This window comes from Ostrea edulis, chromosome 8 (genome assembly GCF_947568905.1).
Source record: "Ostrea edulis chromosome 8, xbOstEdul1.1, whole genome shotgun sequence".
Taxonomy (NCBI): Eukaryota; Metazoa; Mollusca; class Bivalvia; order Ostreida; family Ostreidae; genus Ostrea; species Ostrea edulis.
In genome coordinates, this window is record NC_079171.1 from 54,533,514 (window position 1) to 54,547,460 (window position 13,947).

General features: G+C 36.0%; 1 protein-coding gene across 2 annotated transcripts in view; it reads right to left on the minus strand.

Annotated features, from left to right (window-relative positions):
* The window catches only part of LOC125661939 (beta-hexosaminidase-like), a 36,796-nt gene extending 27,408 nt beyond the window's left edge, over positions 1-9,388 (minus strand). Inside the window, exons 1-4 of one of the 2 annotated variants that reach the window (XM_048894108.2) lie at positions 9,343-9,388; positions 8,005-8,193; positions 4,454-4,518; positions 2,332-2,893 (exon numbers count right to left, since the gene is read on the minus strand). In XM_048894108.2, the coding sequence (XP_048750065.2) occupies positions 2,332-2,893; positions 4,454-4,518; positions 8,005-8,123 (746 nt within the window). In that variant the 5' untranslated portion in view covers positions 8,124-8,193; positions 9,343-9,388. Of the gene's footprint in view, positions 1-2,331; positions 2,894-4,453; positions 4,519-8,004; positions 8,194-9,000; positions 9,322-9,342 lie in introns of those variants that run through there. The other variant, XM_048894107.2, reaches the window with a different exon arrangement.
* Positions 9,389-13,947: the final 4,559 nt, after the last annotated feature.

The following is a 13,947-nucleotide window of genomic DNA, read 5'->3' on the forward strand; positions in this document are numbered from 1 at the left end:
AACTCGAAAGTATGGGATTATTAACTTCAAATATCTAATTATGATTTTGGACGTCTCCATATGAATGAAAATTTCTCGAGAGAGACGTTAAACAAGATACAATTAATCTAATGATTTTATTCTAAATAACTTAATATCTAGGGTAAAACATAAAGCGGTGCTCCACGTCACATCTGCTATCAGGTCGCAAAATGGCGACCTAGAAATATTTCTGGTCGCCATTTTAAAATTTCTAGTCGCCATGTTCAAAATTTCTACTCGCCATCGTAAAAGATTTTGTAAATAAGACTTAAATTTTTTTTTTAATTTGAATATCTTTTAAGAAAAAAATCTACACCCATGTATGCGTTTTGTTTGTTTTATTTCTAAACTGAATAGAAATGTGATGTGAAACATGCTGGATGCTAACAAGTCAAGTATTTACTCTGGCAAAAGTTGTATTGCATTGGGCCTTCCTGTATATTTTACAGTACGCTTCTGGGGAATAAAACCCAGCGTTCCAAACAAAGATTCGAATGCTTTAAAGTCCTCAATAAGTGGGCCTTCACTGCTTATGCGAATAAGAGTTTCTACTTTTGTTGGATCTTTTGCTGAACAATCAGTACCAGCATCAATAAGAGCACTATATCCCGAGTTTGCAATTGTCTGTGAAAATTAGCAGCAACAGTTGCCCCGCTCGACTTACTGCTAAGAATACAGTCACGGACAACACGTGTCTCTTACTGTTACCGTGAATAGTCACACTTCCACATTTGAAAGACGTACACCAGGTCGTGGTGAAATCGGACAATGGGTGTCCAGAAATGGTGGAAGTTTCTGGCCAATTGGCCGCACAAATTCTGCAAAACATTTTGCAATCTCTGTATATCAACCATGAAAATTCCTTCAGTCATTAGGACTGGGGTTCTTCCTTTACTTTTACATTTTGCTTTAGACATAGCTACCTCATCTTTAAATGCAGAACTTTCTCCATGTGATTCTTGAATTTCTTCCTTACATGTACTAGGCCGAGGCTTCTACTTTTTACTACTGATCAATCCAAAGTGTTTTAACCCTGCTTTTACCGCCATCTTGATTGCTTTCAAACGCTGTTTTGAACGAGACTGAAAAATATTTATTCAGACTTCCGATCCCGATTACAAAATTTTACTGGATGCATGCCCATTTTTTTTCCACTCGCAAAAAATGTGACTTAAATATAATCTCTAGTCGCAAAATCAATTTTCTGGTCGCTAATGCGACCGTTTTACTCGCAACTTGGAGCACTGTAAAGTAAATTTAATATATTTATGCCATAAATTTGAAATCATTAAAATTCAATTATTTTTCGATTAATCAATCGAAAAGGTACATCCGATTAATCTGATCATTGATTAATTTTTTTTCGCGATTGCCCATCACTACTTAATGCTAGGAGTACTTAATGCTAGGAGTACTTAATGCTAGGAGTACTTAATAATAGTAATACTTAATGCTAGGAGTACTTCATGCTAGGAATACATATACTTAATGGTCAATGTGGATACTTATGCTAGTTTTTCAGATATACTTATGGTTGGTTGTTTAACGTCTCTCTTGAGAATATTTCATTCGTATGGAGACGTCACCATTGCTGGTGAAGGGCTGCAACATTTAGGTGTATCCTCAGTGTTTACTGTCTTTGAACATGGAGGGATCTTCATCATGCCACACCTGACTTTTTGTGGCGCCATCTGATGGATTGTCCCATTTAGTTACCTCTTACGACAAGCAAAGGGTACTGAGGACCTACTCTAACCCAGATCTCCATGGGAGCCGATATGTTTATATCTGAAATCAGTCCCTGAATTGTGATATGTTTAATACTGGTAGAGTAAATTACACTTCCAGCGAAGTGTTGGGGGGAGGGGGGAGGGGTAAATAATTTTGATATGTTATATACATAATCCGTTATATGCAATGAGTTCATGAGTTATGGGAGAGGTTTTCTAAGTTGTGAGAACTTGTAACCAATCCCTAAATGTATATTCATACAATAAAACATGTTCAAATCAAATGAGTTCATTATGTTTTAAAACTATACAGGGAATGACAATCACTTCGCTAAAAGCATAAATGTATTATAAGTGTGTTCACTGTAAGCATAAAAATTTGATATAAGTGTGTTTGCTGTATCCGTGTATTACTGTAAGCATGAATTCATTATAAGTGTGTTCTGAAACCATGTTTCATTGTAAGGATGAATTCATTATAAGTGTTTGCTGTATCTGTGTTTTATTGTAAGCATGAATTCATTATAAGTGTGTTCTCTATAACTGTGTTTGACTGTACATTGAGAAATCTAAAACTTACCTTTTGAATCTGTCCTGAACTGTTAACATCTTCACTCTGTCATCCTCGAATCGTTTCACCTGCTGTGTTTTACTAAACTTTCCGACAAACTCCAAACTCTCACTCTGGGTGGACTTCAACAGTCGTGGCTCACAAGTCAAGCACGACACAAACCAATTGGGAAAAGTGAAAAACCTTGACACATGTGGTCCATACGCGTCATATATCACTTCAATAGTGTCACCAGGGTTGATATATTTTGGAAATTTGTTCGTTGGTTGTAGACGATACAAATTCCCGGACTCATGGAAAATCAAAAGTTCCGAATCATCCAAATGAAGGCCCCGTGGGTAAGGGTATCGGCTATTTCCTACGAAAGTTATGTCATAAAAATAGATGCTCCAAATAAATTTGGGTATTTGAAGATTGCCCTTGTTGAACACAGAGATCTTTTTAAAACTGGTTGAGGCTCTGTTGCTGAGTACTGTGAAATTAATGACGAAGTTCTCTGCCATGTAATTGATGTACTCCTGGGATTTTTCCACGGACAGATATTGTACTTTAGCAGAGGCCGTCTTCTGATCTTAAAGAAACGAAAATAAAAATTAATGCATATTAATAGCATGGAGTGACCCAATTCTAAATTCAGAGCTCCAGATAAGGTGAGTATCAGTGTAAATACACATTAAATTTTACCAAATACACATTTAAGTTGAAAATCATGCGTACAATTACACATTAACAAATGTAAATACACTTTACACTCCCAAAGTAATGCGTATTAGTCCGCGTATTTGTGATACATGTAGTATGATATAAATATGAATTATCTATTCATATGAATTGAGGTTAGCCCAGGGCTTGATCATATATGATATTTAGCGCTATGAAATATGTTTTGATGACAATCACAATTTTGAAAAATTGGAAGAGTTAGCTCAAAACACTAATATATAGGCCTACTTGTTATACTTTCTTTCTTAAAGAGCTAGTGTGCGGTCGAAAGCACAGGAAAAAAACTTGTATTATCAATCGTGGACGAATGATATACAGAATTGGATCATAATCATGTGACTGAGTGTCTGACATATTCAAATTTAATGCATCAATGATAAATATCAAATTCCAAATGACAATGAATAGTTTTAATAAAAAGAACTACAAAGGATTTCCCCCGTAAATAGCTGGAGCGGCCTTTTAGTATTAACTTTAAGTTAAAGTTTAATGGAAGAAGTATCGTTTATCTGGTGACATCTTCTGTGCAAAAGAGCGAAGATAATCAGTAAATTAACAAAATACACTTTTGAATTTTTCTGAAAAGCAAAATACTCATTGATTTGAAAATCAGGGGGTAAATACTCTTTGTGGTAAAAAATTATCTGGAGCTCTGAAATCCAATCTTAACGAAATCTAAAACACTTATCAACTACAGTAAAACACACTTATAGTGAAGTGATGGGGACAAACCATTACAATTTCTTATAAAAGTAATTTGTTATATCCATTAAGTTATATTATGTATTAAAACTACAGAGAATGAGAATCACTTTGCTGTAAGTGTGAAATCATTATAAGCGCATTTGTCTAAACCGTATTTCACTCTCTGTACAAAAACTTTCTCTGTACTTCATAGAAATCATTCACTGTTCATGTAAACCGTTCATCGATCCCTGCAGAGCGTTCATCACTCTATAAAATCTATTGTTCAGCCTTCCTAATAGTGCAATGTTCCCTGTAAACCGTTCCACATTTTGTGAAAGAAACAATTTCAACCATTCTGTGGATGTATCATGCTCCAGGATCTGTATCTTTTCTCGGTATAATACATATATCATATCTTGTATCAGTGTTATACAGATATCATAAAACACAGTCTTGTATCAGTGTAATACAGATATCATAAAACACTGGCTTGTATCAGTGTAATACAGATATCATAACTCACAGTCTCGTATCAATGTAATATAGATATCAGTGTATATAAGTGTAATATAAAGATATATATCATAACACAGTCTTGTATCAGTGTAATATAGATATCAGCGTATATCAATGTAATATAGATATCAGTGTATATCAGTGTAATATAGATATCAGTGTATATCAGTTTAATATAAAGATATATATCATAATGTATAGTTACCTTGCTTCAGTGGAGTAGGTGATGGTCGTGGAGTGATTTTAAACTCTTGTATCAAATAGTAATCACTGAAAAAGAAAAAAACATTCATTACCTATGTATCATCTCTAGGGCTGAAACGATACGCCCCTTCACGATATGATACATATTACAATACTTATGCCATGATTCAATACTTTCAATACGATACATTTTACAGAAGAAACCAACAATAACATTGAAGAAAAATTTAATTACCAAGATTCACAATCATAATTTCAAAAGCAAAGTGTTTCTCAATTGCCAAAGCCTTTTGGCTCTGTAGTCTAAACTGATAAAATTCATTATTATTTTTGTCAAACTCAAGGTAAACAACAGTCTGAACGTTATTGAACACTATTTTGTCTCATGCAGGTAAAAATGATAAGTACAGGCCGAGTCTGATGTATTTTACCGAACCCGTTTGTAATAAATGTATGGAACAAAAAATCTAGGCAATAAATTGAACATTAAATCGAGTATTCATATTGAACAGTATCAATATTTTTTTTGTGAATCGTTTCAGCCCTAATCAATTCTCTGTGTAGCAATGGAGACATGACTAAATCAATTCTACAAGAGGGGCTCCCCCTCCATCTTGAAAATACCCTGTACAGCAGTTTTGATTTTACTGCAGCTTTGATAAATCCTGTTGAAATCTCGTATCACTGTGTAAAGAAAACTCTAAATGCAAAGAGAGACATTAACTTTTCTTCTTACTTGCCCTTTGGGCAAGTAAACTCGAAGTTTTACTTGTCCAAATGAAAAACTTAGTTGTCTGAAATATTTAAGACTCTAATAAATCTGTCAACCAGTAACTCTAATTATCTCTCTCTGTCAATTGGTGATACAGTACGGTCTACTAGAATGGGCCTTCGCTATAATCTGACAATTTGGTAAAGAAAACAGCAATATAGGGAGTTGGACATTACATTCTAATATTTTATATTCGTCAACCTTAACACAATTATTATAAAAATCACATTATTTACTGAAATAATCACTTGCCCCATCGGGCAAGTGTTTATCGAGTTTCACTTGTCCGAACTGGGTTTTCACTTGCCTCGGGCAATCAGACAACCGTTAATGTCGATCCCTGAAATGTCACTTTCACAGAAGTATACTATAACATGGTTATAAATCCTAATCCCAGTGAATCTAAATCTGTGTAACAATAAGATTTAGGCCAACGATAAAAATTGTTGAGTTTCCGCTAACGTTCCAGAAAAAAATAGGGTAGGTAGGTAGGAAATAAATTTTATTTTTTTTTAAAATTTTATTTTTTCAAAGTATGCAAACTCTAACAAGTGTAGCATAGGAAGGAGGAGAAAATCTTTGGCTGGACCGGGAATCGAACCCGGGACCCCTGCATTACTAGGCAGGTGCTCTAACCACTGAGCTATCCAGGCCGATATCCAGTCCGTATAGCCCCAATTACTACATTCCTCCTTCCTTAAGATCAATTATAATTTTATAATTGTCTTTCAATATGCAAGGTGAAGATAACGAACAGTGATCAATCTCATAACTCCTACAAGCAATACAAAATAGATAGTTGGGCAAACACGGACCCCTGGACACACCAGAGGTGGGATCAGGTGCCTAGGAGGAGTAAGCATCCCCTGTTGACCGGTCACACCCGCCGTGAGCCCCATATCCTGATCAGGTAAACGGAGTTATCCGCAGTCAAAATCAGTGTGCCAAGAACGGCTTAACAATCGGTATGAAACACGTCAGACAGCATTTGACGCAATGCGAGATTGTATTGACGAACTAGATCGTTATAACGACCATAGAATTTGCGAAATGCTGACTTCAATCGAGACTGTTGAAATCCCTGTACCATCAACTTGTTTGTCAGTAGCTTACCTCGATTTAAAAACTGACTATACCCAGAACAAGCTCTTGCATATCGAATCAGTTGAGATATATAAACACCATATGCAGGTGATAATGGAATATTGCTACATAAATGTGGGAAGTTGACGATGGAGAAGCTGAAATCATCCCGTTTGTCATACAGTTGAGTTGTTAGTATAAATATATCAACCCAGGTTCTTTCGCCCCTGACAGGCCAACCTGCACCATTAGGGGTGGTCAACGGCACCAAATGTAGTATGGGAAGGAGAAAATCTTTGGCTGGACCCCTGCATTTCTAGTCAGGTGCTCTAACCACTGAGCTATCCAGGCCGATATCCACGGTCCGTATAGCCCTAATTACTGCACAAGTTAAATGTTCTATTGAATTTTATACTTTCAAAATAAAATTGTGCTTAAATTGCATTGCAAGTAAACTTTCAATCATAACATTTCACCCATTATTGGCTGAGGATTATTTCCAGATGTTTTATAAGAAACTATATTTTTCAATGAAACATATCTAGCATAAAACACAAAAGTTAACTCCTCTATGCCACTATGCTCTACAAGTACCAGATATATTGTTTCTACATTTAGATTGGTTGTCATAGGAATCTTCTATTGGATATGTTTGACAGGAAAATAATGTGATGGTTTTGAAAAAATATATTAAATCATCACCAAAATATCAACATCATTAACATATTTTAAGTTTATTAATACATTTCTGAATGTATTTTCACAATCTAAATGGAACAAGGGTAGGAAGACAGTCTGGGCAGATCCCACTTATCCTAATGGGATCCAACTCTCTTACAGCTAAAACTTTTTACCGGACATAAATTTTTATTTTAAAAACAATCTGCACATCTTTTTTTCCTCTCGGCTCTCACCAGCCATCAACAACTCGGATGAGCTCACTGCTTTATTTGCGGCCTTTTTCATAGTGTTTTCAGTTAGAACTGCAGCAGAAACCAAGGATGTGCATACAAATTTGACAGACTGGACATTCATGTCTGTCAATCTGCATCATGACCTCCATATAAAACTAGGGTCCCCGTCTAATGGCGTTGAAATGATAGCATAAGACAGTGCATGGCTATAAATAGTCACCGTCTAAAAACAACATAGGAGTTGGCAATTTTAACAAAAGAAAGTCTTCTATGAAAACATAACACTTGGCAGAGTCTCTCGACCGTCTGTTAACTTCAATTGTTAAATCATCGTTGCGTGAGCACGCATGGAGGTACTAGCCACTGGGTCAACTAACATCCATGCTGTTAGTTAGAAACTTTATCAATGTTGTTTAAACGCTTGACACAATACCATGCAATTTTGTATATCATTAAAGCGTTTGAATGACTTCATCTCAATGTCTAACTAAACCGAAAACCAAGAACCGGGAATATATTTTTTCCGGGAAAATGACGATTTTTTTTTTAAATATCAAAAAAAAAATCTAGGGTCGGGGCTATAATTTAGGGTCGGTCGGGTTAGCGGAAACACAACACATTTTATCAGTGGCCTTAGGAAGAAAAAACAAACCTTAGAGATAAGCAGGCAATAACAGTAATGGTTCTATACTTAAAGCTAAAGACATAAATCCTTGTGTTTTTGGTAACATCCATCTCAAAATTTGGGTATAGGTCAGTCGTAAGCAAGGTTCGTTATAGTACCTGTTAAAATATCTGTGGACGAATATGATGAGCAGCACTCCCAGGGTACAGAAAATCCCCTTCCTGTGCCGCTTCAGTTTGAAACTCAACATCGTCATGTACCGTTTGATGGTTGTCATGGAAACAACTGAATAAACAGGAAGTCCACAGGTAGCAGTGCAGATTTGTTTACATTTTGGGTTTTTTCCCCTGCAATACAACAGGAAATTATGGATGAGTTACACGCATGCGACATTTGAGAAGTGTAGCTAGCTAGGCCCGCTGGCTCTCTTTGATGAATTGTTCATTGCAAGGCTTTATATTAAAGTGACTGGTACAATATAAATTGTCATTAAAGTTATTGGCTGAAAGATAAAGTAAGCTTGGTCAAATAAAACAGGTGAAACATTTACATCAGGATTGAAATTCAGATAGAGAAGTAAAGGTTAAACTGAAACTACTGCAGGTGTTTACATAAGTGACACTTAGCCTGGGTGGAAAGTTAATCGGTTTTCACCTCACACATAGCACCAGTGTTTTGTCTTTGTTATCCGACTAGTATTTATAAGTATACATAAAATTAAAAAATTGTTTGGACTTGACAAGGAGAACAGTAATTTCTAGATAATAATCCAGAGACATGCCCATGTAATATCGGTTTTTTTCTGTAGAAATTGTGCTTTGTGTAATTAGCAACTACAAATTGCGACGGTTGTGCTTTCTTCGTGTAGTTAGTGGCAGTGAAACAGTTTTGCTGTAAATTTGTATATATATATGATTGTTAACACGCATGGATAAGGTCACATGAGATGAAATGTCACAATATAATGTCTATCATTGAAGACAAAATATTAAGGAAATCATTTACATCACTATAAAAACACATGTGAACGAGCCAACTTTTGTATGCAGTTACAGGGTTGTAACTGAGGAAATTCGAACTATCATTCTGCTTATTGCATGGAACACTGAACAACCCTTAGTTCCTGTTCTGGAGGTCATTTTACTTATTCTTACCTTTTGAAAACGAAGAGTGGATTTCTAACAGGTTGTGTCACTTGCTCTTATTTACACAACAAGGCATCAATACAACGATCAAGTATGGCAAGTTGTGACAACAAGTAAACTGGTTATTTTCTTACGAGAACCAGCACAACCGGATGCAATCTCCTAGTCTAGTCCCCGCCCCCGCCACTCTTTGATCACCCAAAACAAGTGATCAAAGAGTGGCGGGGACCAGACTGTTAGAGCGCGATCGAAGTCGCCGTTACCGTTGTTCTCGTGCTCCGTTCTTGGCGTCGCGAACGATGAGAACATGTGCGCACGAAAGTGTTTTTGTTCTTCGACCACACAACCTACCAATCTTTACCCAGAGTTGTCGTTCCTTGCTTTCACTTACGGTGGGCCAATCTCTCACCAGAGGGCGTATTACGCTGCGCTACAACACCTCTGTCAACGTCTAAATGTCAAGATTCTTGGCAAAACTTCTTTCTACCTATTGCATTATAAAGTATGATTTTACAAGTTTTAGTGTAAAGCTTAAAATCTTACAGTAAGTTCACAAAAACAACGAACTCCATGATTATTCTAGTATTATTGGATGAATGAATATTTATATAAAACCTTTTAATTCGCTCAGGTGACTCATATTTACTAGCTTCTGCGTTTATAAAATTCAGACAAGTGTTTGATTTGCTTAGATATGATCATTACAGTTTGATATGCTAAGTTAGTTTTAGTACGTTTTGATATGATTTTTAGACGTTGACAGAGGTATTAGTGGAGCGTAGCGGGAACGATAACTCTGGGTAGAGATTGACGGTGGGCGTTAATCTAGTACTGCCGACTCCCGACTGTCCCGGATTGCGATGTTTTATAGATTATATTAAAACCGGCGAACAGAATAACTTCATATTTCTTGGGAACAATCTTTATGTCCAAATTGATTCATACAATTAAAAAACAAACAAACAACAATATTAATGAGGGATAAAGGTCGTGAGTTGATATCTGTGAAGACTTTTAAGGAGGGAGAAATGTAGCAGACAGCCAGGTTCGATCGCCGGTGAACAGATAGTTCAGTTTATAAAGCACCTGACTAGAGATTCAGAGGGCCCGGGTTCAAATATAAGTCCTATTTGAACATTGCATTGTCTGCCTTCCTGTTAGAATGCTTGATATGTTTTGGTCATTTATGAATGATAATAAGGATTTTTAAAACATTGGGAACTTTTAAATCCGCATATCTTAGAATATTTTTTTTTTTTCATTCGGGAAATTAAAACCATATAGATTTGTTTTTGATTATTTTCATTTTTATTTATTTATTTATTTCCAGTTTTAAATATGTAAATAGCGTACATGTACGTATACATCATACCTTCATATACTAGTTTATATTGTATCTGTATGTATATATGTTTTCAGGACCACAATGTAAACTAGTTTTTAAACTAATTGTGCTATCCTGTTTAAATAAAGGACATTATTATTATCATTATTATTATTTAATGACACCATAAGCAGGTTTTTAAGTACATCTCTTCACGATTTACCTCTCTACTTATTTTATGTGTATTTTAATGTCATCCACATCTTCTCTACGGAAGTAAATACCATTAAGCGTCGCCCTTGGCTAATGAAGATGTTTTTACATGGACGAAATATAAGGACTCGCGGGACGGACAATGGGAGTCTTCTCGGTGTGTTGGCCCCTTGGGGTCTGGGTTAAAATAGGTCCTCAGTACCCCTTGCATGTCGTAATAGGCGGCTAAAAGGGGTGGTCCTTCGGATGAGTCCGCAAAAACCGAGGTCCCGTATCACAGCAGTTGTGGCACGATAAAGATCCCTCCCTGCTTAAAGAACCGTAAACCAAAGCGTTACAGCCCTGAACCGGCAATGATGACGTCTCCATATGAGAGAAAAATTCTCAAGAGGAACGTTAAACAATCAAGCAGCCGATCTCTCTGCATGTTGTATTGGATATTCTTAGTTCCGTCCATCTGTATGTGTATATCTAACGGCATGAAGTTTCACAACCCTTACGTGATTCCGGAAACTTTAACGTTGCTGTCAAAGCATTGGCGCTTGTTTCTTGTATTTCGTAAGCTATGCTATTTAGTAACATGCGTTTTTATGTAACATAACTTGGTATGAAATGGGAAGGCAGCGGAGGCACGGGATTTACAATGAAACTTTACTGTGGAAAACCCGGAAATGACATCACATTAATTTGATCTCCTTCATATTAGATAAAAACACGCATCTTGATTGATTTTAACATTTCATTTCGAGGGTTGATATCCATATATATTTAGGGGTTGGGGGTCTAAGATTATATTATTTGAGACCGCTTTACATCATATTCCCCATTATCGATCAGAGCGTCAGTTGATCATGTTTATTTGATTTTCCTGATAGTAAAATTGTTTGAATAAATCAAGAGTACTGCCGATCAATAAATATGACTAGTATATCATTTTTGGGTTTGAATCATATTTTGTTCATGTACACATTCAATGCATCCCTTAAAAGTTGTACAATTGTAAGAGAAAGTTGCATGTACCATGGAAACAAAACCCGGTAGGCAGTCATTTGATTTGCTTTTATCAATTATTATGATCCAGAAATCATGGCCCTTCATTTGAACAAGCTTGAAAGCCCTTCCACAAGGATGATTTTTGCTAAGTTTGGTTGATATTGGCCCAGTGGTTCTGGAGAAGATGAAAATGTGAAAAGTTTATGCCGACGACACCAGACAACGGACGATCAGAAAAGCTCACTTTGGCCTTCCGCTTTTAGAAATGCTCATGATGATTTTTTTTACAACAATTTTAAATCTTACTCAAAATCCAAAAAGTGCTATGTATGTGTTTCAAATTAACTTTTCTTTTATCGAATACCAAGATCTAATAGTTGATATTCTTTATAAAATTCTACGATACCTTTTTACCCCATTAAAGTTTGCCTTGTGTAGTTTTTATACCACCAGTATCCCCTTTTGTACAAAGATCCAGAAAATGTAAAACATCACACAAGCAAGTCCTTGTGGTTAAAAAGTGATATGGGGAAATAATTCTATAAAAGTCATAAACTTTTGGATAAATTCCTTCTGCAGATACTGATATGCAACATGACATTGTAAAATATAACAAACCTGTGTACATGTAATTGTTTTAATTTAGTTAACTCTTCACATAAAAAATAATGAGTCCCAGGAGATAAGCTCATTCATAATTTTTATTATATGATTGAATAATTCCGAGCCTTCTGATTGGATGAGATCTGACATACTAAGGGGGGAAAAGGACACACTCTAACTCCACAGAACGTTTTGTATTCTTCATTCAATTCCATATACTTTTGAGGTGAATATATAATATTTATTTTCTAAAGAGAAATTGGGACTTCCCAACATGTGGTTATCATTTTGGACCGTCCGAGGAAAACTGATCGCGTCTCTAATAGATGACTTTCGCCAAGGTCTTGCACTCTATCTTAAAGCAAAAAATTGCCAATCGGGGTATGGTTTTTTTAAACTCTGGTTGATGGTTTCAATGTTTCAAATATTCGCGGTCAATAGGACCTACAATATTTACTCCCGGGTGACTCGGGGAGCTATCGACGCTCGAGTAGCTATTAACGTATTGACTTGAATAGTTGTGTAATTTTGACAATTTCGACGAGTCAACATTTTTTAAAAATCATAATCCGAAATATTTCCCATCTACGTTCAAAAAGTTATACCTGTAGGTCATGTTGAGTGTATGCATGAATTAGACGCCTCGACAATGTATGGGAGAGACAGCGGAAGCGTGGATAAAGCAACACAGTCTACATAATATATCTAGCATCATACATTCTTGGTTCAGTTGTTCTACATCAGGAAAGACACAATTAAGTGGCATGTATTCGCATGCACACACGAATTCTGGTTGTGAAGCATGAAACTGTAATGAAAGCAAAATGACAGAGAAGAGAAGTTAGTATTGATAACACAAGTACTGTAATCATAGTCACGTGACAGAGAACATAATTTAGTATTGATAACACAAGTACTGTAATCATAGTCACGTGACAGAGAACATAATTTAGTATTGATAAAACAAGTACTGTAATCCATAGTCACGTGACAGAGAACATAATTTAGTATTGATAACACAAGTACTGTAATCATAGTCACGTGACAGAGAAGAGACTTTAGTATTGATAAAACAAGTACTGTAATCATAGTCACGTGACAGAGAACATAATTTAGTATTGATTAAAACAAGTACTGTAATCATAGTCGGGTACCTGTAAAGTGCGAAACGAAATCGAAACGAAACGAAACGAAATCTGCCGAAACGAAACCCACCGAAACGAAACGAAACCTACCGAAACGAAACGAAACAGATTGTATAACCGAACTCTTTTAATTATAATAATTAAAAACGGTATCTTAGGCCCCTGTGAAAGTTACCACATATGAATAAAATTCGCCTCCCCTTTGATGTAGGCTTTCGGCTTGACTGATACAAAGTTTTAAAAGTTGGAAGGGGGGGGGGGGTGAGTAAGCACAAAGTACATATCCGAAGTTGATTAAAGACCATGTGTAATTAGTTTTGGTCCATAAATTTCAGAACGGAGGGTTACAGTCTCATAGGTCAGAGGTCTGGGGAAACACACTATTAAACGAGGGTGGGGTCGCCGGCGTTGGATCCGCCTTTGGGCATAATACATGTTTCAGTATTTTTTGCTTTAAAGACAAATATATGTATACATGTGGATATTGTGTATTTGTATGTAGTATATCAAACGATGAATTCTGAGTATGCCCTCCCTTTCTCTTTGTAATTTCTGCTTCCCTTGTTCATAAGCCTTTTGATTTTACGAAATGCTCACCTCCTGACATTATTGCATAAAACATTTCCGTCCCGTTTTCTATTCCCCGTCTAAATGTATAGAGTTATCTTTAGACTCACT